General features: G+C 33.9%; 2 protein-coding genes across 7 annotated transcripts in view; one reads left to right on the forward strand and one right to left on the reverse strand.

Annotated features, from left to right (window-relative positions):
• LOC121375495 (transcriptional regulator ATRX-like) overlaps positions 1-26,478 on the forward strand; it is an 84,591-nt gene extending 58,113 nt beyond the window's left edge. For 3 of the 6 annotated variants that reach the window (XM_041502972.1, XM_041502971.1, XM_041502975.1), the window contains 11 exons: positions 1,963-2,083; positions 7,780-7,939; positions 11,592-11,838; positions 16,689-16,807; positions 18,459-18,636; positions 19,765-19,950; positions 20,727-20,892; positions 21,538-21,635; positions 22,233-22,325; positions 22,882-23,213; positions 26,232-26,478. In XM_041502972.1, the coding sequence (XP_041358906.1) occupies positions 1,963-2,083; positions 7,780-7,939; positions 11,592-11,838; positions 16,689-16,807; positions 18,459-18,636; positions 19,765-19,950; positions 20,727-20,892; positions 21,538-21,635; positions 22,233-22,325; positions 22,882-23,213; positions 26,232-26,265 (1,734 nt within the window). In that variant the 3' untranslated portion in view covers positions 26,266-26,478. Of the gene's footprint in view, positions 1-1,962; positions 2,084-7,779; positions 7,940-11,591; positions 11,839-16,688; positions 16,808-18,458; positions 18,637-19,764; positions 19,951-20,726; positions 20,893-21,537; positions 21,636-22,232; positions 22,326-22,881; positions 23,304-26,231 lie in introns of all 6 variants that reach the window. The other 3 variants (XR_005958319.1, XM_041502973.1, XM_041502974.1) reach the window with 3 other exon arrangements.
• LOC121375496 lies at positions 14,265-16,677 on the reverse strand. Its single transcript, XM_041502976.1, has 2 exons — positions 14,545-16,677; positions 14,265-14,502 (listed from the first exon to the last, which is right to left on the reverse strand). The coding sequence occupies exon 1, from the start codon at positions 15,954-15,956 to the stop codon at positions 14,919-14,921; it is 1,038 nt and encodes a 345-aa protein (XP_041358910.1). The 5' UTR covers positions 15,957-16,677; the 3' UTR covers positions 14,265-14,502; positions 14,545-14,918.

Genomic DNA, 26,478 nt, shown 5'->3' on the forward strand with positions numbered 1-26,478 from the left:
AAACAAAACAAATATAATATAGCATGTGGGAAGGGGACTGTTCTGATCGGAATATTACATAATATAGTCCGTCCCATCCTCCCTACAAAAATGTTTTGTTGTTTTTGTAAATAATTTAAGTTTGATTTGACATAAAAATAAAAATAAGTTTTTTTGGAAATAACAAAAATATACTATTTTTGTGTTTAATTTAGAAAACAAGTGGCTCAGAAATAAATAACTTGTAAATTCCATTGTATGAAAAAATGTGTTCCCCGTTGGATGCACTATGAACATGTTTCTATTATCTGTTATCTATCTGTGTTACTGTCACACACAATTCATTAAAACTGCAGATGTGTTTGTATTTTTAAATGAAATTATGAGGCGAGATTGCAGCTTTGAAACAAAAAAAAAAAAAATTCCATGCAAGAAAACCAAAACAATCAGGGTGTGTGACAGCTTGCTAGATTCATCTCCTATATTTAACACATGGTCAGTTATAACAAAACGCAACTTCATCAACTTAATTTTTACCTGTAACATTCTTTATTTTTAAAGCATAGGTGGGGACATTTATGATGCCAGGTACTGGCATGCATAAATCTCAGGTGAAGATTCACAAACAATTGTAGCCATCAGCCATCCCTGAAGTTCCGGGTAACTGGAACACGGCGAAAGTGGTTAGGGGATGTAACTCTGCCTATTTGTTTTTCTCGCGAATACCTAATAGAGGCTATAGTGTGAGTTAGAATTATTTTGACGAGAAAATTATCAATGAACTTTATATATAGTTTTTGTGTAGTAAACATTTGAAATGCTGCCTGTGTTTTAGCCAGGTTTGGGGTTTGTTTAAAAAAATTTTTTTTTTTTTTACATTTTCAATTCTTTTAAAACATATTAAAATCAGTAAATGTTGAGGGAATTAACTTTAAAGTTATGGCTATTTCTGTGGTCATTTTGTTGTGTTTAGCTCATTCTATACCTGGTTATTGCTATTAAAATTAAGTTGAAGAATGAAAATGACTTACAATGTATCAAATAGACTTGACATTAATTCATGAGAGTGACTGTGGTCTTGTCAAAATACTCTTGTAGGTTGCCTTGGCTAGAAATTCAGACTTGAATTTGTTACTGGTTTTGTCATTCAGATTTACATTTAACATTGTAAGAAGGAAAAAAAAACAATGCCTCCATCATTTAAAATGTTTGTATTTAATGTGAGTTGGGCTTCTTGTATCATATACCAAATGTTTGATATCCAGTAAGTGATGATTAAGAAATCAATGTGCTCTAGTGGTGTCGTTAAACAAAACAAACTTTTCTTCTTCTTTTTTTCTTGTGTCATACTTTGGGTCAAATTTCTTTTTTAAAAATCTTGCAGACTTAGGTTTATCTTAGACTTTTTTTTATACATAGTCTCACTATTTTTTAAAATTATTATTAAAGACAGTATATTTATACATAGTCTCTCACTATATTTTAAATTATTATTAAAGACAGGACATTTATACATATTCTCTCACTATTGTTTAAATTATTATTAAAGACAGGACATTTATACATATTCTCTCACTATTTTTTAAATTATTATTAAAGACAGTATATTTATACATAGTCACTCACTATTTTTTTAAATTATTATTCAAGACTATTCTCTCACTGTTTTAAATTATTATTAAAGACAGGACATTTATACATATTCTCTCACTATTTTTTAAATTATTATTAAAGACAGTATATTTATACATATTCTCTCACTATTTTTTAAATTATTATTAAAGACAGTATATTTATACATAGTCACTCACTATTTTTTAAAATTATTATTAAAGACAGGACATTTATACATATTCTCTCACTATTTTTTAAATTATTATTAAAGACAGGAGATTTATACATATTCTCTCACTATTTTTTAAATTATTATTAAAGACAGGAGATTTATACATATTCTCTCACTGCTATTATTATTTTTTATAGAGACAGTATAATGATGAGGATGATGAAGATGATGAAGATGATGGTGTGTTGTCATCGCAGACTGATTCCGACAGTGGTGACAGTTTGTTAGAAAAGAGGGGAGGGGAAGATACAAGTGGTGGTGCCAGACGCAGCACTATATATATCATGCATTATATATCATTGAATATGCATACCAGGCTAAATGTCTTAATTGTCCCCTCCTTATTTCAGGGTGTGAACTTGGGATTGTTTTTTTTGACTGGCCAATCGGGCTACTCACAACAACACTTTGACTCGCCCGTACAACTTTCGAATGGCCTGCGACCAAATTTCGTAAAAAAAAAGGAATTTACTTAAAGGAGGGGACAGTCAAGGCATTTGACCTGGTATGCGTATTCAACGATATATAATGCACATTATTGCTTAATATCAACAAGTATAATCGTATAGTTAATTAATAAAACGGTTAAATGTGACGGCTATTATATATAACGGGTGCAGCCATTTTGTACCATCCAAGTGAATACGCCCTCTGGCAAGCTGGTGGTTACGTAATACCTAACTTGTCACGTCAGGAATTAGTCTTCGAACTGAAGAAACAAAACATATCTGATTTTTGCGGATGCATCGCAATATTCTGTAATAATAGTCATCCCAGTAAGCCAGCAACAATTATATATTATATTTAATACAAAATAAACCACCATTGTCAAAGTGTTGAAATAACTGTATTATGGTTTGTACATAAATTAACTCACGTACTGAAATAATAATCGGAGTGTTTTCTTAGTTAATTGGTTGTTTCTTTCTGTGGCCTGTACCTGTAGTTCCTGATTGGCAGGTGTATATTTAGACGGTCCCCAGACATTGTGTCTAGACACACTAAAAAGACGTGCCTCTTTTATCACGGTATTGTGTGTTAACCGCATGGACACGTCTCTAATCGTAATCGATCAGCCGTCTTGCTTTATTATTGTAAGTAATTCTGTAAAACCCTCGATTAAGTAGACTTTCCCATCTAAATTCACAAAACTGACCAATTACGTAGTCCCAAAGAAAAGAAAATTATCACTTGAGTATCATGAGTGGTCGTTTTTGCTCGAATGTAGCATACCAGTAGGCTTAATAATATGCATTTTTTTCTTTGGATTTTTATAAAAAGAAAAATACTATAACTCCATTTCGTTCTATTGATGCAAATTGAAATATATTTAGTTAAATAGTTTATTATACTATCAAGTCATTTATGTTGTTTTAAAAGTTAGGTTGATGAAAGCAGAGCACCTTATTGTAAATTAGAGCATTTGTTTACACTGTGCATAGAGCAGATGGACGTCACTTTGCCCCAAGCTATACCACCGGACGTCACAAAAACGAAACAAAATGGCTGTCCCCAGTTAGCAGGAATAATTATGGGTTTTTTATTAACTCTAAAATTACGCATTTTTCATTTGTTAAAGTGTCAGTATGTGTTGGTGGTCCGGGTATGCATCTTTCCAACAAATAAATCTCTTGTTTGAGTTTACTCTACCTTTAAATTACAAACTGCATTTTATACAAACAATAATAACACAAAAGAAGGAAACAGAGCTTGTTTAATTTTATTACAAACTGTTGTAATTAAATTAGAATTATTATGTTGCCACGGGACCCACACAATCAAACATCCAGAATGTTTTACCAAGGCTCAATCTTAGAATGAATAAGGTGCTTTTATGGCCATATGATTAGGAATTAAAAAAATACTAAGCTGACAGCAATCTATACAAACAATAAACACACATTTAGGACAGCAGTCTTGTATGCCTCACTCTCTTCGTGTAACTGAAAGAAGATGTTAACAAATTGAATAACAATTGACATTGTTCAGCAGGCTTTATTATTTGATTCATGCAATATACTGATATTGCTGTTACATACTGAGGAATTATTTAATGTTATAATATATAAATGTAGGATAATAAACGAGTTGCCAGTTATTATTAAATTTATGTCCTGAGTGAAATAATTTTCAGTTGTCACGAGCTTTAGCGAGTGACAAATGAAAATTATTTCACGAGGGACATAAATTTGATAATAACTGGTACCAAGTTTGTTATTCTATTTATTACCTCAGCTATTTTTTCTCTAAAAGCCTATATTTTCGACGCACATGCACGAAGGCCAACCTGTAGAGGAACGATGTATACCACTTTATGCACTGTTCTGAGAATTGCTATAACTTTGTAATTTAATTACGTTCATAGATAATTTTCAAAAACAACTCTTTATTCTGCTATAAAATCTATAAGGAATTGCATTAAAATGACATTTTGTTATAAATTTAACACCAAAAACGAGAGCCGTACTCGCAAACTCTTTAAACTACATGACGTCATTTTGTGTGTTTGCCAAATCGTGATGACGTCATTTTGTGTGTTTGCCAAATCGTGATGACGTCATATTTAGTACCGACAAGGTCATTGGTTTGTACGCGTCAAACTGTCCAATAGTATTGTTCGTTAGACCAATGCAGAATATTTCTCACTGAGAAAATATGGAAAATATTTTCCCTGTTATGAGTGACCGCTGAGGTAATAATTTTAAATAATATTAGTAATACCTGTTAAACTCAACTTTTAGGCCTTAAAAATTATCTTAAGATGATTATCATTTGAAGTAGGGGGTTGGTAAGTGTGTGTGGGGGGGGGGGAGGAGGAAGGGGGCAATGCTCCATCCCCAATCAGGAATTTATTTGCCTTTATAATTTTGTTTTCTAAAATGTTGGTTCCCCACCCCCATCAGATCCCCCACCAATGCCACCCCCTGCACATATAAAACACTGGGGATGGGGGGAATGGGTGCCCATCCCACATACACATCAATCCAAATTGCTGTCTACTACAATGCTTTCAAGTTATGTAAAGCCTAAATACAGATTACTTATAATAATGTATATTACATACCTTTATAGTTTCCATCTTCATAAACATACTGACATTGCCCCCTGCACTGTGAACATGGTGCTTAAGAGTCACCTCTTGCTGTACACAAATGTTACAAAACATTTTCCTGTCTTCATGTCGTAGCCACGGAAGGCCCTCGCACCATGACAGCATGAATTTTCTTACTTACTTCATACCCTTTTTTTTTTTTTCATCTTTTTTTTTTTTTTTTTTTTTTTTTTTTGGCTCGGACACACCCGACAAGTAACGCCACATGTTTCCGAAATGACCTTTGCGACCAATAACATGTTTACCGTAACGGTATTACATGTACGCAACACGTGTTTAGTGGTTTTTAAGTACGTGCAAAAAGATTGAACAAACAACAACAATTTGTTTGTTGACAGGTCACTCACACGAACATCGTGAGTGACCTGTCAAGAGTTCAGTTAATTTGAAGTTCCCACAACACTCGCATGTGCACAGGCAATGATAGCTGTTGTTGACATCGTTCACAGTGACAATTGGGAGTTTGGTATATAGTAGACTCAGTATATTCCATAAGAAACGAAAACGTTCCAACACAATGTAACTTCGGAAAACCTCAGACTCATAAACAAAATCTTTCTGTGACTCATAGTGTAGCAAAATGTGACGAGTTGTTCTGATTGTAACTAAATGAAAAGTAAAGACAGATATGGCCGAGGTGTTCTGATTGAACTTATGAATACATTTACGTGGCCGAGGTTTTCCAAATATATAATCAAAACCAGCTGAGACATTCCGAATGGTTTTAAATTGTTCGATAGACTGGGGAAGTGGTTGCTATTAATTATGTCCTATATGGGTTTGGTTGTGCAGATACTAACTAATAGCAGGGCTAAAAATTCACGCGAATCTCCGAATCCGATTTGCGCCAGGATTCGCACAAGCATAAAACACCCGAATCTATTTGAATTCGCATGAAATGTTTCCAAAATTTTATTAAATTGAATAATCAGTGAGTAAAACATTAGTGAATTAACAAAATAAAATGAAATGCCTGGTTATCAAGCTTCTGTTTAAACTGGCTTCAAAAGCATAGCATACATTCGAATCCGTGCATGTTCGAAATAAGTGGTTTATCGAGACTATAGTCTGGCCTGGAGCCAAGCGATGGTTGGCTCATTTCTAAGAACCAAATTGTTAATGAAGAGAACCGAAAGGAACATGTTTATTCAGTTCTTACATAATAACAATAAACAGTAATTAAGTTTTCCCAAATGTAGTAATACATCAAACATTTCTATGTTAGTTCGCTGATATTATGTTCCTAACCTTGAATTACCTGCTCTTTTTAATCAATACATATTTTTGTAGGTTGTGGAAATGTGCTTCAGTAATATCCATACAAACATTGAACCAATGCGCAAAATACATCAGCAAAAAGTATCCCATGCGCTGTTTATGAATAAGCAATCTTCGAAAGGTAATGGGCTGCATTCAGCCAGACTGAGTGGAAAAACGTCCGCCAGAAATGACCACATTGGAAACCAATCAAATAGTTTGCAAACGTTAGTGAAACGTTTGCTGTCTGAACTTGGGGCTGGTAAGACACCTGAAAAACACAGACTGAAGAAACAATGGAACCAAAAACTAAAAACACCTGTTAGGTTTTTTTTCTTCTCCAAAATTGGATAAACTGTTACTGACAAATTGGTAATTTTTTTCAGTATATAGTAATTTTATTTTTTTTAATCCATAAACAATTAATAGCATATGCCACAGAAGTCTATATACTGACACTGTTGATAAAGATCTTCTCTGAAAATGTTTAGAATCGGAGGATTCCCGTGGACTGCTTTCCATGAGAATCCACATTCTCCACAATCCGAATTTTTAGCCCTGAATACTGTTATCTTACAGCTTGTTTAAAAATGTATTCAACTCTCCTTTGCTTGTTAAATTATTTTTGAAACAACTAGTGACATCTAACAGCAATATTCTCTACATCTTCACATAGATGTGAAACCATTAATGCATATGTAAATTTTGTTACAGAAAATTTCACTATTTCAATCCCATTAAAACATGTTTTGGGTAAATATATGTAGGTAGATAATTACTATTGTAACATTTTTTAGCTTGATATATATTTCCAATTTCGGTTTAAGGTTTGTTTGCACTTTTCAACTCTCCATATATATTTTTATATATAAATGTTTTTTATTCTTATTTTTTAAATTTATTTTTTGTATTTACTTATTAACTGACAGCTACATATTAAATCAGTTAACATTTGGACTATTGAATTTATTTTTTAAAAAGACAAATGGAATGGATAAAGATTTTGTTGAATTGTGCTCGTACATCTTGATTTTGATTTGAATTTTTTTTACACATAAAGTAAATGTCTGTTAAAAGGTAAAAATTGTTGGTGTTAGGGTTTTAACTATGATGATATATATAGTTAGTCAGGCAAACTTTTGCACATTTATTGTCAGATGTCCAATGTTGTTATTTTTCTGAAACTCTTTAGCACAACAGCTGAACAGGAATACATATAAACAATGTCCTGATGGTAAAATTAAAGGTTGTCTCCTAGCACCACAAATATCCTATAACAATGAAGCAGTCGTCACCATGCTAAGGACATGGTCCCTTCTGATCTTAAGTAATTTGATTGAAAATACAAAAGAATATTGCACAATGTACAAAGCCAAACTGCCCCAAGTTCATAAAATAATTTTTCTTTTAGTTAGAAATACTTAAATATTTATAGGTCGTTTTTCATGGGTCGACTTGTAAATGAGTCAATTTAAAAAAAAAAAGAGAAAGTTTTCAGGGCTTGAAATCGAGACTCAACTTGTAGACAAGACTGACTTATGTGCAAAGATATACAGTATTTAGATGTGATTGATCTGTTTTCTAGATGTATCGAAGGCGTTAGAGGACCAAGGTGCACCACCTGTGAGCAGTGAGTGGTGGGCGGAGTTTGTGAAGCTAGAGGATGCACACAAGGTTGAACTCAGTGGCAAGCTGACACTGCTTTTTGAGATTCTCAGGCTTTCTGCAGAGATTGGCGACAAAGTGTAAGTAAGATTACAATGTGAATTGCAGCTTTCTGTCTACGAAAGTGTACAGTTGCTCATTTCATTCTCTGCACATTTGCTGTGTTTGTGTTAGCATTGAAACATCTTTAAACATCTATGAATTCAGGACATAATCACAATAACATATTTTCATATTTGCAGCAAGTATAATATCCCGTCTAAATTTTGGTCCCATTTTTAATATTTGTGTGCTGGATCTAACTCGTTTAGTAGAGCACTCACCTAAGGTTCTTTTGGTCACAGGATCAAACCTCCTTGTTGGACCTATTGTCTGGACTTTTCCCATTCCAACCAATGCCCCTGACATGTATATCCATGGCTATGGTATGTGCTGTCCTATCTGGGAAAGTGCATATCGTCAGCGAAATGACAAAAGGTCATAACTACGCTTTTAGCAAGAAATCACTTTTTGGAATTTCCAGAGTTAGAATGTTCATATTCTGCTTTTGACAAAAAATCGTAACTATCGGCCTATTAGAAAGTGGTTGACTGTCACATGACAAATAGTCGTATTATAACTGGTCCAAGAAACAAAATGACAAAATCTGTCTACAAAGTGGGAAGCTAGAGTGTGGACATGACACTCAGCATTGCATTAAGTTCACACATTACATGGATTACATGTAAATAAAATCAGTTAATTATACCTGATTGTATGTGTATTTAATCCATGTATAGATCTTGCCTTATTCCTTCAACCTGTGTTAAATTCTAGATCACAATGACATTTCAGGTGTAAAATGTGTAGACCTGACACATATGGTACACCCACTATTAAGTAGTTATCACTATTAACTGTTAATATGTTCGCATAACAACGACTATAACAAAATAACATATTTTTCGAAAAATATTAAGTTTTTTTGCTCTCCTGTAAAATTTTGAAAAGTGTAGTTACGAGGTTTTGTCATTTCGCCGACGATATAAAAGATTCCTTGCTGCTAATAAAAAAAATGTAGCGGGTTTCCTCAGAAGACTGCTGGTCTATATTATCAAATGTTTGACATCAACTCAGAGATGGGGTAATTGTAATCAGTAATCGTAATCGATTGTAATCGATTACATTGTTTGAGAATGTCATGTCATGTAATCACAATTGTAATCAATTACATTGCTAATGTAATCATAATCAGCAATTACTTTCATGATTACTCATAATTATTTACTAGATTGTTTAGCATCAACTCCAGTAACAGTGCCTATTGTTAGAAGCAGTACTGGTCAGTCAGTAGAACTGATCTCCCATTGTCTACTACTCTCATAGTAGAACTATTATTTACCTTGAGAAACAGGGGATCATAACGTCTGGATTATCAAATGAATGTTACCCAGGGGATGAAGACGTACAAACATTCACATAATGGTATCTATCGTGTTTACGTTTACTATAAAACCACTTGAATGAATACAGTGTTCTAGCTAGCAATATATAAAAGGGCGCTGCACCATGCCCCAGATATGTGTCCTAATTCATTGCCGTAAAAAATAAATAATATATATATACATTTGTTTTTATAATAAATCACTTGCATTCCTCTGAATGCATATACAGCGTTATCACGGGTCTGAATTCAACTAAGGAACGCTTAACAATATCTCATTTTGTCACAGGTGTGAAAGTCCACCAATGGTACTGTGGCAAACTTTCTTTTCTTTTGTTAGTGGTTACGACTGCAGACGGGCAGCCAGCCAGTCGTATCAAGCTTGATTCCATGGGCAGTCATCCTCACCCTGTCGCAGACAACCACAAATAACGTAACTAATTAAGCAAACACCCAGTTGAAAGTAGTCTATCATGATAAACCTTGGTTTATTTTCCTTTAAAATATCTTAAAATATTAATACATCTAATAAAAATTCCTGAAAGCTGATTTTAATAGATGTTCTACAAAACGCGGCACTTCTAATGATACCAAAATAAACACACCTAGACCATGCAAGATACTTGTAATTTTCACCAATACAATTGGATCCTTATAATATAGCACAAAGCAAGCATGACTGCAAATCGATTCATTAATAATAGTCATTTTTAGAATGTCAACAATTAAAGGCAATGAGCAACTTGTGCACATGTAACGTATATGTATGCAGATATCAATTTAATTATTTATTTACTTGTTTGTTCTTTTCTTTCGTTCTTTATTTCTTCATTTATAGATTTAAAAAATATATTAATTTATTTTAATTTGTGGATGTTATTAAATGATATACATTCTACAAACAATAAAAAACCAACAAGTAATAGTGATCAATTACTAATTATGGCTTATTTCAGTAATATAACAAAATATATATGTTATGCATTGATACAATAATTATACTTATGGTTATGGGTACCTTTTCTTCAGTAATCCAAATTTAAGAATAATAAATTTGGTTTTGGAAACTGATTCCGACCCTGCAGTATACATACGTTTATTTAAGAATTGACCAAGGTCATACAGTGTGCACATCGTTTTTTAGATTCATACTTGCATGAACCAAAAACTAATTGCGGTCAAATCTTATAATTAAATTTATATGCATACTTTAACAATATATAACTGAATTCATTTTGTTCAGCTTTAAATACGCCTGTAGTATTGTTTGTGTAAACTTCATTGATACTTATGTCGCGTAAGAATGCAAACATTCATTAACTATTATTTGAATCAGGTGATTTTTGTAATTTTGATAAGTGACGCCATTTCATCTAGCTTCTATTCATTTTTATGGATAATTTCGTTATATTGGAAGGAATTGTCTAACATTTATGCTGTCGGTGGAAGCATTTAATTTTTGCCAACAGCTGTAGAACATCTCTTACAAATAAGTCACAGGCGTGAAGTTTCCTACATGATTTATTTGGCCATCGACCGAGTCTCATGTCATGATTAGTGAAGTAGTGGGTTTTTGTTTTTGTTTTTAAATCAGTGCTTGTCTACTCTGCTATAGCATTTTCCATCAATTTATCGTATACATTAAAAAAAATTATTATTGCTTTTGTAGCTTTCACGTGTATTTTCTTCAAAATATCTAAATATGTTTGCCTGAATAATCTGGCTTGTTGCACAAAAGTAGTGCGAGTCAGTGGGGGGGTGGGGGGGGTGGCAGTAGGCGTGGCTTAATTTTTTTCAGTTCATCGAGATATGAACAAAAAAAAGTTAGCACCTCTGGACCAATTGGATTGCAGTAAAGTGCATAGTCACAAAAAATTTTTAATTATAAATGTTTGAAATAATTTAATAAATAATCCAAATTATCCATTATGTCTTTCAATGAATGAAATCGGTATGGTTGTAAAATAAAGTGCATAACTTCATGGTGGTAACATCATTTCATTATTTGTGTAGATTTGTGGAAATGTAATCATGATTGTAATCATGATTGCTGAACAATGTATTCACAATCGTAATAGATTACTTTCAGTTATCTTGTAATCGTAATCGATTACTTTCAGTTATCTTGTAATCGTAATCGTAATCATAATCGTGACATTCTAAAGTAATCGTAATCGTAATCGATTACTTTTGTCAAGTAATCGCCCCATCTCTGCATCAAATAGCTGAATGTACTCTAGTGGTGTCATCAAACAGAACTTTTTAACTTTATGTCTCATCTTACATAAAACTATCTTTTTCTCTTACAGTTTGGTTTTTAGTCAAAGCTTGTTGTCTCTAAACATTATTGAAGATTTCTTGGACGACGTTGACCAAAAGAATCAGGAAGAAGGAGAAGCAAAAAGACTTCAAGCAGAGTTGAAGAAGAAGGAAAAAAAGAAAGAGGAAGCAGAAAACAAAATGGAAACCAATGAAAATGAAGGAGAGAAAAAAGATGGTGATGAAAGCGACAAAAAAGATGACGAAAAGAAAGAATCAGATGATGAAGATGAGCTGGTAATGGGAGATGTTTGTCAGTTATCTCCCTTTGGCACTTAAACTGTAGTTAGCATTAACAGTTAGGTCCTACTGCAGTCTTCATTGCTGTTATAGTATCAGTACAATACTACCTGCAGTTAATTTCAAATTACTTCATATTCATTTGTCATAGATGAGAATATTCCGAATTTTTGCACTGTCTAATTTTGTTTTGGGTTTTCAAAAAATTTGCTACATTTCATCCCAGCAATCCGGGTTTTATACCAACCCAGCAATCCAGATTTTATACTTGCCCAGTAGTCCGGGTTTTATACCAACCACCATTCCGGCGATTCCAACGATTCCAACATGGCCGTGGATATGTTATCTTCATCACCATTGGTCAGTTTTAATCTCTGAGACCTGTTAGCAGTGTAAATGTGTGTATTTGTTTGGACAAAAGTAGTGTACGCCAGTCGATGCTCCCTCACATAATGGACCAGCCAAACAAGTGACAGCTGCGAATTTGTTGGCAAATTCCAATAAGGCAGCCAGTCTGCATCATTTAAACATAATGAATAATTTCAAAGTCCTAGATGAAAAATTCTTCCGAAAATTAACAAATTATTTTGTTTTTTAATGTAACATTTAACTGTAGCCTACAGCTGAAGACTTGACATAAAATAAACAAAAAACAAGAAACCATTTTTTGCCGGTACACATTTTTAACAAGCTGTAGATGTGAAATAGGAGGTGGCAAAGATGTTTCTTGGTAACCGATGTGTGTGTCAACTATTGAACAAATGTAAACTGTATTATGAAATTTAAGATAGATAAAAAATATAGCAAAACCACAACAAAAAACCCCACCTTGAAATGATCTAAACTGATAATTGGAAAGGATTAATTGTTTTACTCCGATACCAGGAAATCTTTCAGGACATTATATTTTCACAATTTTCCAGGGAAGCATGCCACAGTAAAGCACCACCCAACCCCCAGGAGTCTTGACCGCCTTGCATTATTATCTATAACATCTTAAACATTGTCCTGCTTAAACAATTTATAAGCCGCTGTAATTTTCAGGATTTTTTGGGATGGGACATTCTCATCTATGATTGGTTGATCACAATTGGGTTAAAGAAAAAATTTGCCCTGGGCCCCACATTTTGACTGACCCCACAAAATTTATTGATAAAATATTTTTATGCACCTTTTCTTTTTACAAAAATAAAGCAATATATATGAGTTTATTATTATCATTGGGTTATGCAGTAACTCAATTGAATTTAAAAACACATTGCAGCTTTTTAGATTATATTCTTCTCTACTAAAATAATTGTTAATTGATGCCATTTCCATGTTAGTATGTTTTTATTTTTCATAAAAGGAGACATATTAAGGTCAGATTAAAAAAGATGAAAAGGTCACAATTCCAGTAATATATTTCCCATTTAATGTACATGTTACTTTATTCACATGTACAAGTTTGAGTTAGCATTGAACAGTTTTGTTTTGTACTACTCTTCTACTTGAGTAGGGGAGAGTGGGGTGGGTTGGAACATATATCACAATATGCATCATATCACTAAACTTATTTTATTTCAAAAAACTAAAGTTGGGTCAAAGTTATGACACACATTCCTGAAACAAAAGTAGCACAAACAAAACTAAGAATATCTGGTCATTACAAAGTTATTGTGTAATTACTGAGTTCAGTTTTAGTGTTCCAATAAACCCCAAATGAGTCTTTGTTGAAACGGATAACAGGGTAATTTGAAACATTACGTGTAAACAGGTTAAACTATTCTTAAGTCTGACCTGTATGTGATGTTATACCAAACATCTACACCTCAGACTTCAATAACAAAAATAAAATTGGAATTACAAAATAACGTTTTGGTTTTAGTTTGTAAATATGTCTCATAAGCTGAGTGTTTGCTTAATATATGATTATTTTGGATTATATGCAGACAGATCAACTGGAAATATCATCTTCTGGAAACACCTTTTTGTGACTCCACTTTTTTGTGGAGGGGTAGTTTTAGAACACATCCTCTTTGTCATGAACTGATATATCATCAATTTCGGGGAAGGAAAATGTAGGGTGGTTTAAAAAGTTTTTTCTGTTGCATCTTAGAAATTTTGTTTCTATTCCATCTTCTGGAAAGCTGATAATTTGCCCAATATAATAATGTTGCAACTTTTTCCCAGAAAAGCAAACCAGAATAAAATCTCCTACATCCAATTTGTCATAGCTTTCAAATTCCATCTCACTTTCTAAAGATACTTCGTCACTTTCCCTGTCTTCATTTCTTTCCACTCTTACAGTTTTTTCAGGCATACTTAATCGTTTTGCAACTTTACAGTTAGATTTGACACGGGGCTTATTTGGCAATTTCTATTTTTTCGGGCTATCTTTAAAATCCTGGTCCTTCTTGGCAATTTCTATTTTTTCGGGCGTATCTATTAAAATCCTGGTCCTTCTTGGCTTTCTTCCACTTTTGTTTGTTCTTGGTCCGGCTTTCTTGAATGGTCTGATATCCTCTGGACTGAGTGTAATTCCAGAAGTTGAGGCAACTGGGCCATCTGTCAGTTTAGGTGATCTGGTAAGTATCTGTGTGGCAGTTGGTTCAGTTTCTGTTATGTCAGTGGGTTGATCTCCCTCAGTCACAACAGCTCTGTCAGTGGTGGTGGGTTGACCTCCCTCAGTCACAACAGCTCTGTCAGTGGTAGTGGGTTGACCTCCCTCAGTCACAACAGCTCTGTCAGTGGTAGTGGGTTGACCTCCCTCAGTCACAACAGCTCTGTCAGTGGTAGTGGGTTGATCTCCCTCAGTCACAACAGCTCTGTCAGTGGTAGTGGGTTGATCTCCCTCAGTCACAACAGCTCTGTCAGTGGTAGTGGGTTGACTATCCTGAGGTGTATACGGTCTGTCTGTTACATCAGCTGGCATGAAATCTTCATCTGTAAACACATCTCGGTTTGGGCAGATACCAGAAACCCTAAATCCAGCCTGGATGTTTACAGGTGTCATGGCCCTAGGAAACACTTTACCTACTAACGAAGGTATATCATAAATTGTCATTGTTTTGCCCTTGTTCTCGAGCATCCAGTTATCACAAGCTGTGTTGTAGAATTTCTTGAAAGGGTAGAAAACTGATCGATCCAGAGGTTGTAGTTTGTGTGAACAATGTGGGGGGGAAAGACACCATGATCACTCCATTTTCCTTAGCATAGTCAAGTACTTCGATGCTGATATGTGATTCATGGTTATCCAACAATAACACAACTTTGTTATCAACTGAACACCAAAGATGCTTTATAAAATCTTTCATAAAAGCCAAAAATGTTTCTGATGTCATCCAACCCGACTTATGGGCTGCACCTACAGATCCAGGAGGGGCTCCATTGATAAAGTGATCCCTATAGTTGACACATGGAAAAATTAACATTGGCGGAACAGTGTTCCCCACAGCACTAACAGCACAACACACTGTCACTAGTTGACCTCGCTCAGCTGACACGATGGCACCTATCTGTTTAACACCAGTGTTTGCAATTATCTTATCAGGTTTCTGAACTGTTGTACACCCAGTTTCGTCAACGTTCCAGATGTTGCTAGGTGTAATTCCATCTCTCTCAATAACCAACTGCAAATTATTGAAAAATGCATTAACATTGTGCCCATTAAAGCTAGTAGCACGGCCCAGAGAGGTTACTTCAGGGGTCCTTAAAGTAATGTTACTGTTTCTTTTAAGAAACCCAAGAAGCCAATCCCTGCCAGCCCTCTGATTTTCATACCACTGTGTAGGCATTTTTTGCCCAAGTTTTTGTGCATATTCAAAAGCTAAAGTCCTTGCTTCATTTGTAGATAGACCATAATATAATGAAGCTGCCTTCTGCAAGTAATTCACGGGAAATGTTTCTTGTTGTGGAGTAAAGACAGCTCGATTATTAAAATACCCAACATGCGGCATTGTACCACTGGCACGTGTCTTTAAACAATATCTTCGCAAAGTGACATGTGGTATGCTAAACTGCTCTGCCACCTCACGACAGGGTCTACTGTTAGATATTACTTCTTTGACAGCTCGTTCCATGATGTCCGGCAATGTCTTTCCACGATCTGTTTTCCGCTTATAAACCCGTGGCATGGCTGAAAATAGGGAAATAAAAGACAGAGATAGCACTAAATGTCTATTCAAAAGAAAATAGAATATTGAAATTTAACTTTACTATGATAGGGGTTATTTGGAACATGTTCCAACTAACCCCTATTGTAATGTTCCAACTAACCCCAAGATGGTACTACGACATTATATCCTGTCTATAAATAACGTGACTCGATGCCAACAATATAATGCAGCTCACAGTATGGTTAATTGATAGTACAATAAATACCCTTAATGGGATGGCTTTGATCAATTACGAGTTTTGTGATAATAAACAAAAATTAGGTATCGAAAATTTTACTCCAAACATAGAAAAATATACAAACCTTACTTGTGTGCACAGTTCAAATTGGTCGCGCTTCTAAACAAAATGGCTGAACAATGTTGCATGTATTTTCCTCCCTATAAAAGCACCACATTATATTTCCTCATCTTGAGGGGGATATTTGCAATGTTTCAACTAACCTACCGTTCCAACTAACCCTACTCCCCTATCTCATTAATTCAGGGTTGTTTTCCTTCTTATTTTAAATACTGTGATTTGAATGTTGTATGTTTTGAAACATATTTTATCTGTAAATTCAAATTCTCATTAAAACTGACTATCTTTGATTACTTGTTCCAAGTTTAGATGATACGCTGGTTACAGTTTAGCCAATTTGTGGAATTCAAGTTAAAACCATTATTTTTAATATTCATTTTACTTTTCATTAGCCTGAGGCTTTCGGCAAGAGTTGGATAAAGGGTGCTGATTATTTCCGAATAGATGGTTCCACTAATGTCCAACTTAGAAATGCTTGGTCTAATCACTTCAATGATCCTGAACATTACAGGTATAATGTTTAAGTTAAAGCAATCTCAGAATATGATTAGCAACACATATAGCTGTCTAGATGTAGAAATATTTTTAGAATTCATATAAAATAATACATGTATTTTTTTTAATGTAAGCTTATAAATGCTAAGTCTATAGTTAATAATCTAGATTTCAGTCTTAATCTTTAAGTCAAGACTATTGAATCTGCCACTTTACCCATGCTTATAAAACCAATTGAAATCTAGATTTGGAATCATTTGTATTTAACACAGGTAGCCTAATGTTTACTTTTTGTTAACTTTGAAATTTATTTTTATCTATTTAAAAAGTGTTGGAAAGACCACCATGTATGTGACTTGTGACTGCTCCATATAATTGGCGTACATTTGTTTTTATGTTAGGACCTGCTGACAACTTGTGCTCAAAATTGTATTAATTCACGAATCGGACATTTACTATAGATCAAAGAAATTATATTTTAAAAAACAACAAACACTTGTGCGCTATCCGACTAACACTAAATAAACACAGGTGAATGGTTAAATAAACTGCGCTCTGAAACCTTGTGCAGCCATTTTATCTCTGTCGATTCCTTGAACTTAATTGGCGGATTACTTTTATGTTCAATACATACATACATATGTACGTGTGTGTGTGTGTGTGTGTGTATATGTATATATATATATATATATATATATATATATATATATATATATATATACACACACACACAGGCAAACCTGTCTTAAGCGGTCAAAAAGGGACTAGATAAAAGTGTCCGCTTAAGACAGGTGACCGCTGATTACAGGTTGCCACATATATAGTCTTTAAAACATTTGTTGTTGTTTCTTGTTTTACCGTCTGTACTGCTAATCAGCGGATGTGTGCATCACAGTTGCCTTTAAATCAGCTTATGACATGTCTTCTTCAGAAAAAAATGCAAATGGAATATATTAAATTAATCGTTCTCAACAAGTTTGTTTTCTTTTTCTATTTAATTATTTAATTCTTATTTCATGCGGTGTATTGTCATAGTAAGTGAATCTACAAATGTCAAGCGCAGTTAGATGCATTGCAGAGTCATACTTTCTTAATTGACACACAGTAGAGATGTCGGGACTGAACGGATACTAGTATAATTCCTGAAGGTGTGAAGATCAGTTATTTGCTGCACCTTATCATTGTTGTTAAAATATCCCTTTTGTATAGTAGTAAACATTTAACGTGGCCGCTTAATACAGGTATTTTAGCGATTTGGGATCTGATTTAGGTGGCCGCTGACCGCGTTAGACAGGTGACCGCTTATTACAGGTGTATTTACATTATAAATCGTTTGGGACAGGTGATCGCTGATTACAGGTGACTGCTAGGGCAGGTTTGACTATAATATATATATATATATATATATATATATTTTATTTGTATATTGTAACAATGTTGATCTTTGTATTTGGAGGTGAAGACACGACTATTGGAGGTGGCAGGAGGCCCTTGTATCCATGGAAAAATCTGATGGAAAAATCTTTTACAACAGGGAAAATACAGGGAATTTTAATTTGAAAATCTGTGGGTACCCTGTATTAATTTTCTGTTTAAGATAACAAAATATGTTATGATTTAGAGTACATTATTTTATTGTTACCATTTTTTTAATTATTATTATATAGAGCTCGTCTGTTTTTGATCTCGACATGTGCAGGCAGTTTGGGGATTAACTTAGTGGCAGCAAACAGGGTGATCATCTTTGATGCATCGTGGAATCCATCTCATGACATCCAGTCTATATTCCAAGTTTACAGACTCGGACAAACAAAACCTTGCTATATATACCGATTATTGGCGCAGGTGTGTATTATTATGATTTTTGCTATTCATAAGTCTTCGTACTGTAGAATACTTTATTTTCGCGGGATCAAATTTTTTGCGATTTAATGAAAATGGGTCAATTCGCGAACATTTATTTTCGCGAATCCCCCAACCCCCATCAATAAAAAAAAGAATTACAGATGTCAATCATTTTGTTTTAAAAACGGAACTTAGTTTTGCCTGTTGTTACGCTAATCTGTAGAACTAATCCTACATGTACACACGAGTGCTATACGCATAAAACAATAGTTTTCTTGCTTTAACCAATCAAGACTTTATTGTTTACAAGTTAATAAGCTTACAGAAGGTGCTTACCGCGTGCAGTTTTTCTTAATCCTTATAATTGTTATAAAAACAAAAACCGAAAACAAACGAAACGAAATTTGAAGGCACACGCTGCTAGTAACTTAAGCTTGATTGAAACAATATTTATTGCCGTCAAAATACTAGTTCAAAACGGTTTGTGATTGGCTAACAGGCAAAAATAAAAATAAAACTGTGAAACATCTGAACATAGCCCAGTCCGGATTTGTTCACTTCCACATTTTTAATATACTGTGATAATGCATGTTTACTTCCGTCGTTGAACACGTGTAGACTCTGTCCGATGAACTGATTGCTAGCACATGCGAAGGAAAACAGCATAAAGCTTTTTAGTGTTAGTATTGTTTTATTATCATGTATGTACTTATCATAGTGTTCTTGATTTAAAGTTTTAAACAGCTTTTGTGTTTTGTGGTTTGTTCCGTGACAGGAGGGAGCACCGCTTTGTTACTACTAGCCTCGTACATTAAATAAATTCCACACAAAAGTAAAGTATTCTACAGTAGTTTAAATATTGGTTAAGTTATACAAGCTTTTTGTTTGTTTTTTTGTTTTAACCTTTTATTCTTTAATTTATTTAAGTTTCCTTATTTCAATATACGAAGAAACATCCCTTACCACCCAGATGGCTACCATATGTAATAGTTGTATCAAATTCAGTAGTCAAGAATCGTTTCGCAGCCTATGTCATTCAGCTTGTCCATCAGTTAAATTTCATAAAACCTGAATCATGTGTGTAGTTTCTGTTTTAATGATTGTTAACGTATTCTGTGTGTGTTTCAGGGAACGATGGAAGAAAAGATCTATGAAAGACATGTAATGAAGCAGTCATTGGCTCAGCGTGTGGTTAACAAACATCAGATTGATCGCCACTTCACAGCCGCAGATCTCCAGGAACTGTACAGGTTCAGACCCGACAGACTGGACGATCCAGATAAACAAGACAGACCCTTGTTGACTCTTCCACAGGTAATATTTATCAACATATTTTACACAAGATTTAGGGCCAAATTTACAAAGCCTGTTTTAGACTTACACATGTGTAACTACAGACATGTACAATGCTTTAAAGACCTGCGTTTAAGAAAAACGGGGTTCATAATTTCATCCCTTAATGTCTAGTAGATGAGTACCATAGGTATAGTTTGTACCCAGATATCTTTGTTTTGCAAATGAATTAATTATTGGAAGTCAGCTATCTCAGTGTATATGAAAATAGGTTTTTATGTTAAGGGTATAAAACAATAAAAAAGTCTTTATGGGGAAAACAATTTATCAACAAAATGTCTATGTAGGTAATGTTTAAGCTGGACAGCAGACTTCTTGGTGAGAACAGAACTGGAAGTCTGAGCATGGCTTTGGGATCGCAGAACAAACTGGATGCCAAAAATTATTAACCATTTGGCAAATTTGATCAGCAAATCTGTAGCCAAATTTAAGTAACAAACAGAATTATTTTTTAAAATACAAACAACACACAGTTTTCAAATTAGCTTTTTTGTTTGCGAAATGTTAATGAAATATATTTGCTAAATTCAAGTTTACATCGCATTTGTGAATTTGGCAAATGACAGCTTAAACTCTGCTATGTATATCTTGGGTTACCAGGCTTAATAGACATACAGGTAGTTTAAGCATACATACGTATGTACATGTTTCAGATTAGAATTGTATTAAACTGAAGTGATGTCTTTTTATCATCTTTTCATTAAATACAGTTGTATTTGTTGTGTATTTTCACATAGGATGTTCTGCTGGCTGAAGTGATCAAGTCTCAGAAGGACCTTGTGGTCACGTACCACACACACGACTCACTGCTGGAGAACAAGGTGGACCAGGAGTTGTCTGAAGAAGACAAGAAGGCAGCGTGGGAGGAATACGAAAACGAGAAGAAGAGAATTTCAAACAGAGGTATGATCATTAATAGAGAATGAGAAGTGTATGCATGATTTGTATGGTTATAAGTGTGAGTGTGGTATGTTGGATGTCATGAAATGTGTAGAATATTTTTGTTTTTGTTTTTAATAAATGCACATAATCTAGCCTTTGTCACAGTTATCTTTGGCATGTGACAGTGTGCTGTTTCCCTGTACCATGGGCCCCCAAAAGCTAATTGAAAAAAGGCTGTAAGCAAATGACAGACATTTTAGTTAACACCAGAGCACGTTTTAAAATTACAGCCATTTAGTATACCAATCTCAGGTTGTTATCTGAAAGCCGAAAGCAGGATGTCACAATGGTACAGCAGGTGAACAATTTCTTAAAATCACCAACATAACAACACCTTGTAAACATAAACACTAAATGCAGGACATAATCTTCTTTTCTGTAACCAACCACTCTTATACAACAATATTAAATAGCATTACAGTAATTACTAAAAGTTAACACATAAACTAGCATGGTTAATTTTACACTTTCAATGATTTGATGGATCTTGATGCATGTTTTCTTCATTCTTTTTTCATGGTCTTTTTTTTTTAAATATAATTATTTTTTTAAATCTTGTTTCTTATAGCGTGACATTTGTTGTGTTTTTTTTGTTTTTTTTAACAGTCCAGACTGGTTATGCTGGCAACATGGGAATGGGTATGGGCAGGGGCTTGCTCAGTCCCAACAATCTGAAGCAGATCGCACAGATGGTTCGAGCACAGGTTAGTAATTCTATAATGTCTGCATGCTTCAAGTTAGCTTTTAATCACAATTCCCTCTGGGTTAGAAAAAAACATAAATGCCTCAAAGTTTAATATCTGTGTTGTAGTAACATCGTGATGATTAAAACATGATGAAACCATAAATTCCACATAAACTTGTAAGGTATCAAGACATTGTCTACTGATATTGATATGGGCTGATTATTAAAAAATTAAATAAACATACCAGTTAGAACTTTTACATTAAAAAAACCCTTTAAAATGTGGACATGTAATTCAAGATAACATTAAAGCTTGTCATTGGCTATTATGACATTGATTCCAGTTTCTTGTTTGTAATTAAATCTTTCATTAAATAGAACATATTTGTGTGGTACGGTGCTCACTAAAGATAGGAAATGCAGCTGAAGTCCTACATAAAATCATTAACTTCAGTTGTATTTTGTTGCTTTCAATTCAAGATGTATGATTACAGTATTTAATATTTTTGTTGCATGTGTCAGTTATGACTATTTCTACAAAAAACTTATATTCCCACTATAAAATTAATAAAGAGTAAAAATGATCTCTGTACACCTTACTATTGTTTGTCTTCAGTATCCCAATCTTCCACCTGAAATGTTCCAAGCTCAAGTACAGAGTGTCTTGCAGAGGCAGATAATGATGAATCAGGAAATACAGAATCGACAGGTAACATAATGAAAAATTATCATTGCAGATGCCATGGAGCATTATAAGAAAAATTGCCTGTTCAAGTAGTAATTTATTCTTACTAAAATAAGAGACTGGTAATGAGTGCTAAATTAAATTCAGAGCATTAGATGCTGTATTCAACCACAAATATATTTTTATTTAGCAACTTTGCTGATAACAGGAATGGTTACAATAACACATTGGTCGAGTAACAGGCTGCTGCTTCTGAAAACTATTGTGGTAATTTTTGGCTTTACTTTGAATATGCTATGTAATACTGATTCTGTAGTTTGTACACAAGAAGATAAGTTTATTGAATTGAATATTTTGAATTATGTGTAAGTGTAATTATCAGCTGTATATCACTTTTGGTAGTAAAAGATTTGTCCTTTTCCCATAAACTAAGTATCATGGTTGTCATTTGTTAAACACCTAATGCCTGTAGTTTAAAAAGTACTAAGGCATTGCTAAAACACTTGTATTTTAAGTTAATTAGAATAGTGCTTAAAAAATTCTTTCTATAAGTTTTTTTACCTTTTGTATATCTTTGTAGATTGAGCAGCAAAAGATGTTAGAAATGAAACGTCTTCGTCGAATTCGTAAACAGATTAACCAACAGCAGAACCAGATTAGCCAGCAGCAGAACAGACTGTTAGGTCAGCAGAACTGGAGGAACCCAATGTTATCACAGATGCAATCCATGAATCAGCAACAGGCATTAGGCCTAAAAAATTCAATGCCCCAGAAAAATCTGGCCATGCTTCAGGCCGAACTGGAAAGAGCTACCAACAGAGTTGGTAACAAAGGGGGCAGTAACGTGGGAGGACGGAATAAGCAGACGACAAATGGGACTGCAGGATCTCTGATCCAACGAAAAAACCACCTGTAAATAATGTGATTGAAACTATCGACTTGTCTTAACTAGTGACCATTTTAGAGCATTGATTGTCAAAGGTTGTTTTAACACAGGAATTGGTTAGTTTGAAAATTGCTTTTATTTTTGGAACGATTCATATCTATTAATCTGTAGACTTTTAACAGTTCCAAAGATTTATGACAAGTTATCACACTACATTCAATTAGGAAGGAATAAATACTGTAAAAGAATGTGAGAGAGCAAATGTTTACATTTCATAGAAATTAAAAAAAAAAAAATTGTTGACATACAGATCACTGATCGTGGAGAATTGGAATGGTGCAGATACAGTAGTAGTAAGAATTTTGTCAATTCACTTGTGTTGATTAATTTGGTTTATTAGTCATCTACCAGTCCAAATGGAGGGGACTATACGTCCTCCTAACTGTACCACATATAGTTCTCCTGGATACATACATACATACATACATACATACATACATACATATATATATATATATGCACATATACACAACGCCTTGAGATATTGAGCTGTGTGTAGCTTTACAAATCAAGTTTAATTTATGACGATTTAATCATTTCACAGAGTTATGGCCATTGAGCCTAGGAGATATGAAAATGGGTAGGTGTAAGGCCACTACACCCTCTTATCTCTCACTAACCACTAACAATTAATAACTAACCCACTGTCCTGGACAGACAGCCCGGATAGCTGAGGTGTGTGCCCAGGACAGTGTGCTTGAACCTTAATTGGATATAAGCACAAAAATAAGTTCCGCTAGAGGGCATGTATTGCTTTAGCAATACTCTCAGAATGCTTGTTACATTACCATAAAACTATGGTTAGACATTTGTTAATATGTTGTACTGTTTTCAGTTAAAACATGAGTATGGTTGGTCATGTAGTAACAGATTTCAATTTTTTTTGAAATGATCAATGTAAGTAAAACAATTTTCCTTTCACAACCTTTGTTAATCTCTTTAATTTAGCAATGTATAGGGTTGTTGTTTTTTGTGACTGTTATGTAAAAGGGCTGTACGCATTTGTTTTAATTATTGACATGCAGGCATAATATATTACTTATCTCTCAATCTGAAATGGTTTTACAAAAAAACCATATGTTAACATGTGCTGTCTTTTATTGAAAAATTCATATACACTACAGTTTTATGTCAAACAGACCTTGAGTCAAGTTCTGATGTAACTGGACAGTCTGATTTCATTGATTGTTTATATTGTCCGGATTCTTACTAGAAATGGTTAGTTTTAAAGTTATAATGACACAAACACAATTTGTTTTTAATTTAGTTCTGATCAATGATTTATATATAAATATACTCAATGTATTAAAATAAGATACATATACAGTGAAACCTCTCAAAACCGGACCCTCTGTAAACCGGAATTCCCTCAAAACCGGACATGTTTCGCGGTCCTTTTAAAAAAAATATCAGTAAAGAACTTATATATATATATATAATTCACCGGTGAATACACAACACAGTGTTAAAAACATTGTTTCCATTCCTCATTTTAAGATTATTTGTAAAAAAAATATCTCACATTACGTCCAAAATGGAAGTGCTTCAATCAGTGTGTCATTATTTCAACCCTAATCACAGTTGGATAACCTTCATCCAGTAAACAATGTATATATAAAAAATTTCAAAGGCATGGGATTAGCTCCGTCAGTAGAGAGACCTCTTGAGGTGCTTGTGTTAAAGGATCAAACTTATTTGGTGGACCCATTCTCTGATTAAATCTCTTCCCATCCCTACCAGTGCCCCATAATTGGTTATATCAAAGGCTGTGGTATGTATTGTCCTGTCTGTGGGAAAGTGCATACAGAAGATCCCCTGCTGCTGATTGAAAAAGTATAGCAGGTTTCCTCTAAGACCAACTGTTCAGGATCTAAATAGCCAGTGATTTGTTAAAACAATTAAAATAATAATCATTCTTTTAGGTGATCGATATTGACACTATGTTTCACCCTTCTTATCTTCAAGGAGGTAATGTAATATATGCATCATGTGGTTAGAATAAAAATGTTCAACTTTATTAATTTTTATTCAATGAATGTGCCTATTATTTTGGTGTGTGCCTAACACAACACAATTGGGATAGATATAGAGATTAAAAAGCTGCTTGGTTTTATCCGAATTCCAAATTTTAGTGTAACCCTAAAACTTGTTCTTACCTTTGTTATTTAATTTTTTCACAATAAATCTTCTCTTTTTTTCCGAGACCCTGCAAAGTGTTCCCAAATTGTTTTTGGCTTAGATTATTTTGATCTTGAAAACAGATGGAGTTGTAACCTGCTGATATTTATTAATTAATGACGATCCCAAACAAATTCTTGGGTGTCTGCAAAATATATAAAACTAGCAGTGTGGGTATTAATTAGTGTACTTTTCATTTAAAGTGCTCATTTAATTAAGTATATGCTAAAAACTGATTTACAAAGTAGAAAAAGTGTTTACTGTGGTTGTGTCTAAACCAGCACATTTTCCCCCAGTCCCGAGTGGATGAGGTTTAGTCAGGCGGTCTAGGATCGATCCCTGTCGGTGGGCCCATTGAGCTATTTCTTGTTCCAGCCAGTGCACCACAACTGGTATATGAAAGGCTATGGTATGTGCTATCCTGTCTATGGGATGGTGCATTTAAACGATCCCTTGCTACTAATGGAAAAATGTAGTGGGTTTCCTCTCTAAGATTATATGTCAAAATTATTAAATGCTTGACATCCAATAGCCGATGATTAATAAATCAATGTGCTCTAGTGGTGTCGTTAAACAAAACAATCTTTAACTTTAATGTATCAATCTTCAAAATCTATATATTATAATCCTTCCCACAGGGTATGTCTTTTTCATACTATGAAATTTGCTACAAGTTATTTATTTCTGAGCCGATTGTTTTCTAAATTGCACACAAATATTGCTTTTTTTTTCTATTTCCAAAGCATTTTTACTTTTGTTCTTACGTCAAACCAAACTGAAATTATTTCCAATTTGTTTTTTTTTAGGAGAATGGGACGCACTATAGACCTTAATTACTGATGTTGGATGAAAACAAGGACTACAAATGTGTACTAAAGTGTTTTATTCTATGTCTTCCCCTCCCCTTTTGTTTTATATAGTAGATAAAATCAGATAAAGCCTCGTACAAAAGAAATTGTATTACAATCACGTGTTAGAGATTTTCATAAATGTGTACAATCAATCTGTATAAAAGACTACCTAGCCTTGAACTAAAGCCATTTTTAGATTGTT

Source organism: Gigantopelta aegis, chromosome 6 (assembly GCF_016097555.1).
Source record: "Gigantopelta aegis isolate Gae_Host chromosome 6, Gae_host_genome, whole genome shotgun sequence".
Taxonomy (NCBI): Eukaryota; Metazoa; Mollusca; class Gastropoda; order Neomphalida; family Peltospiridae; genus Gigantopelta; species Gigantopelta aegis.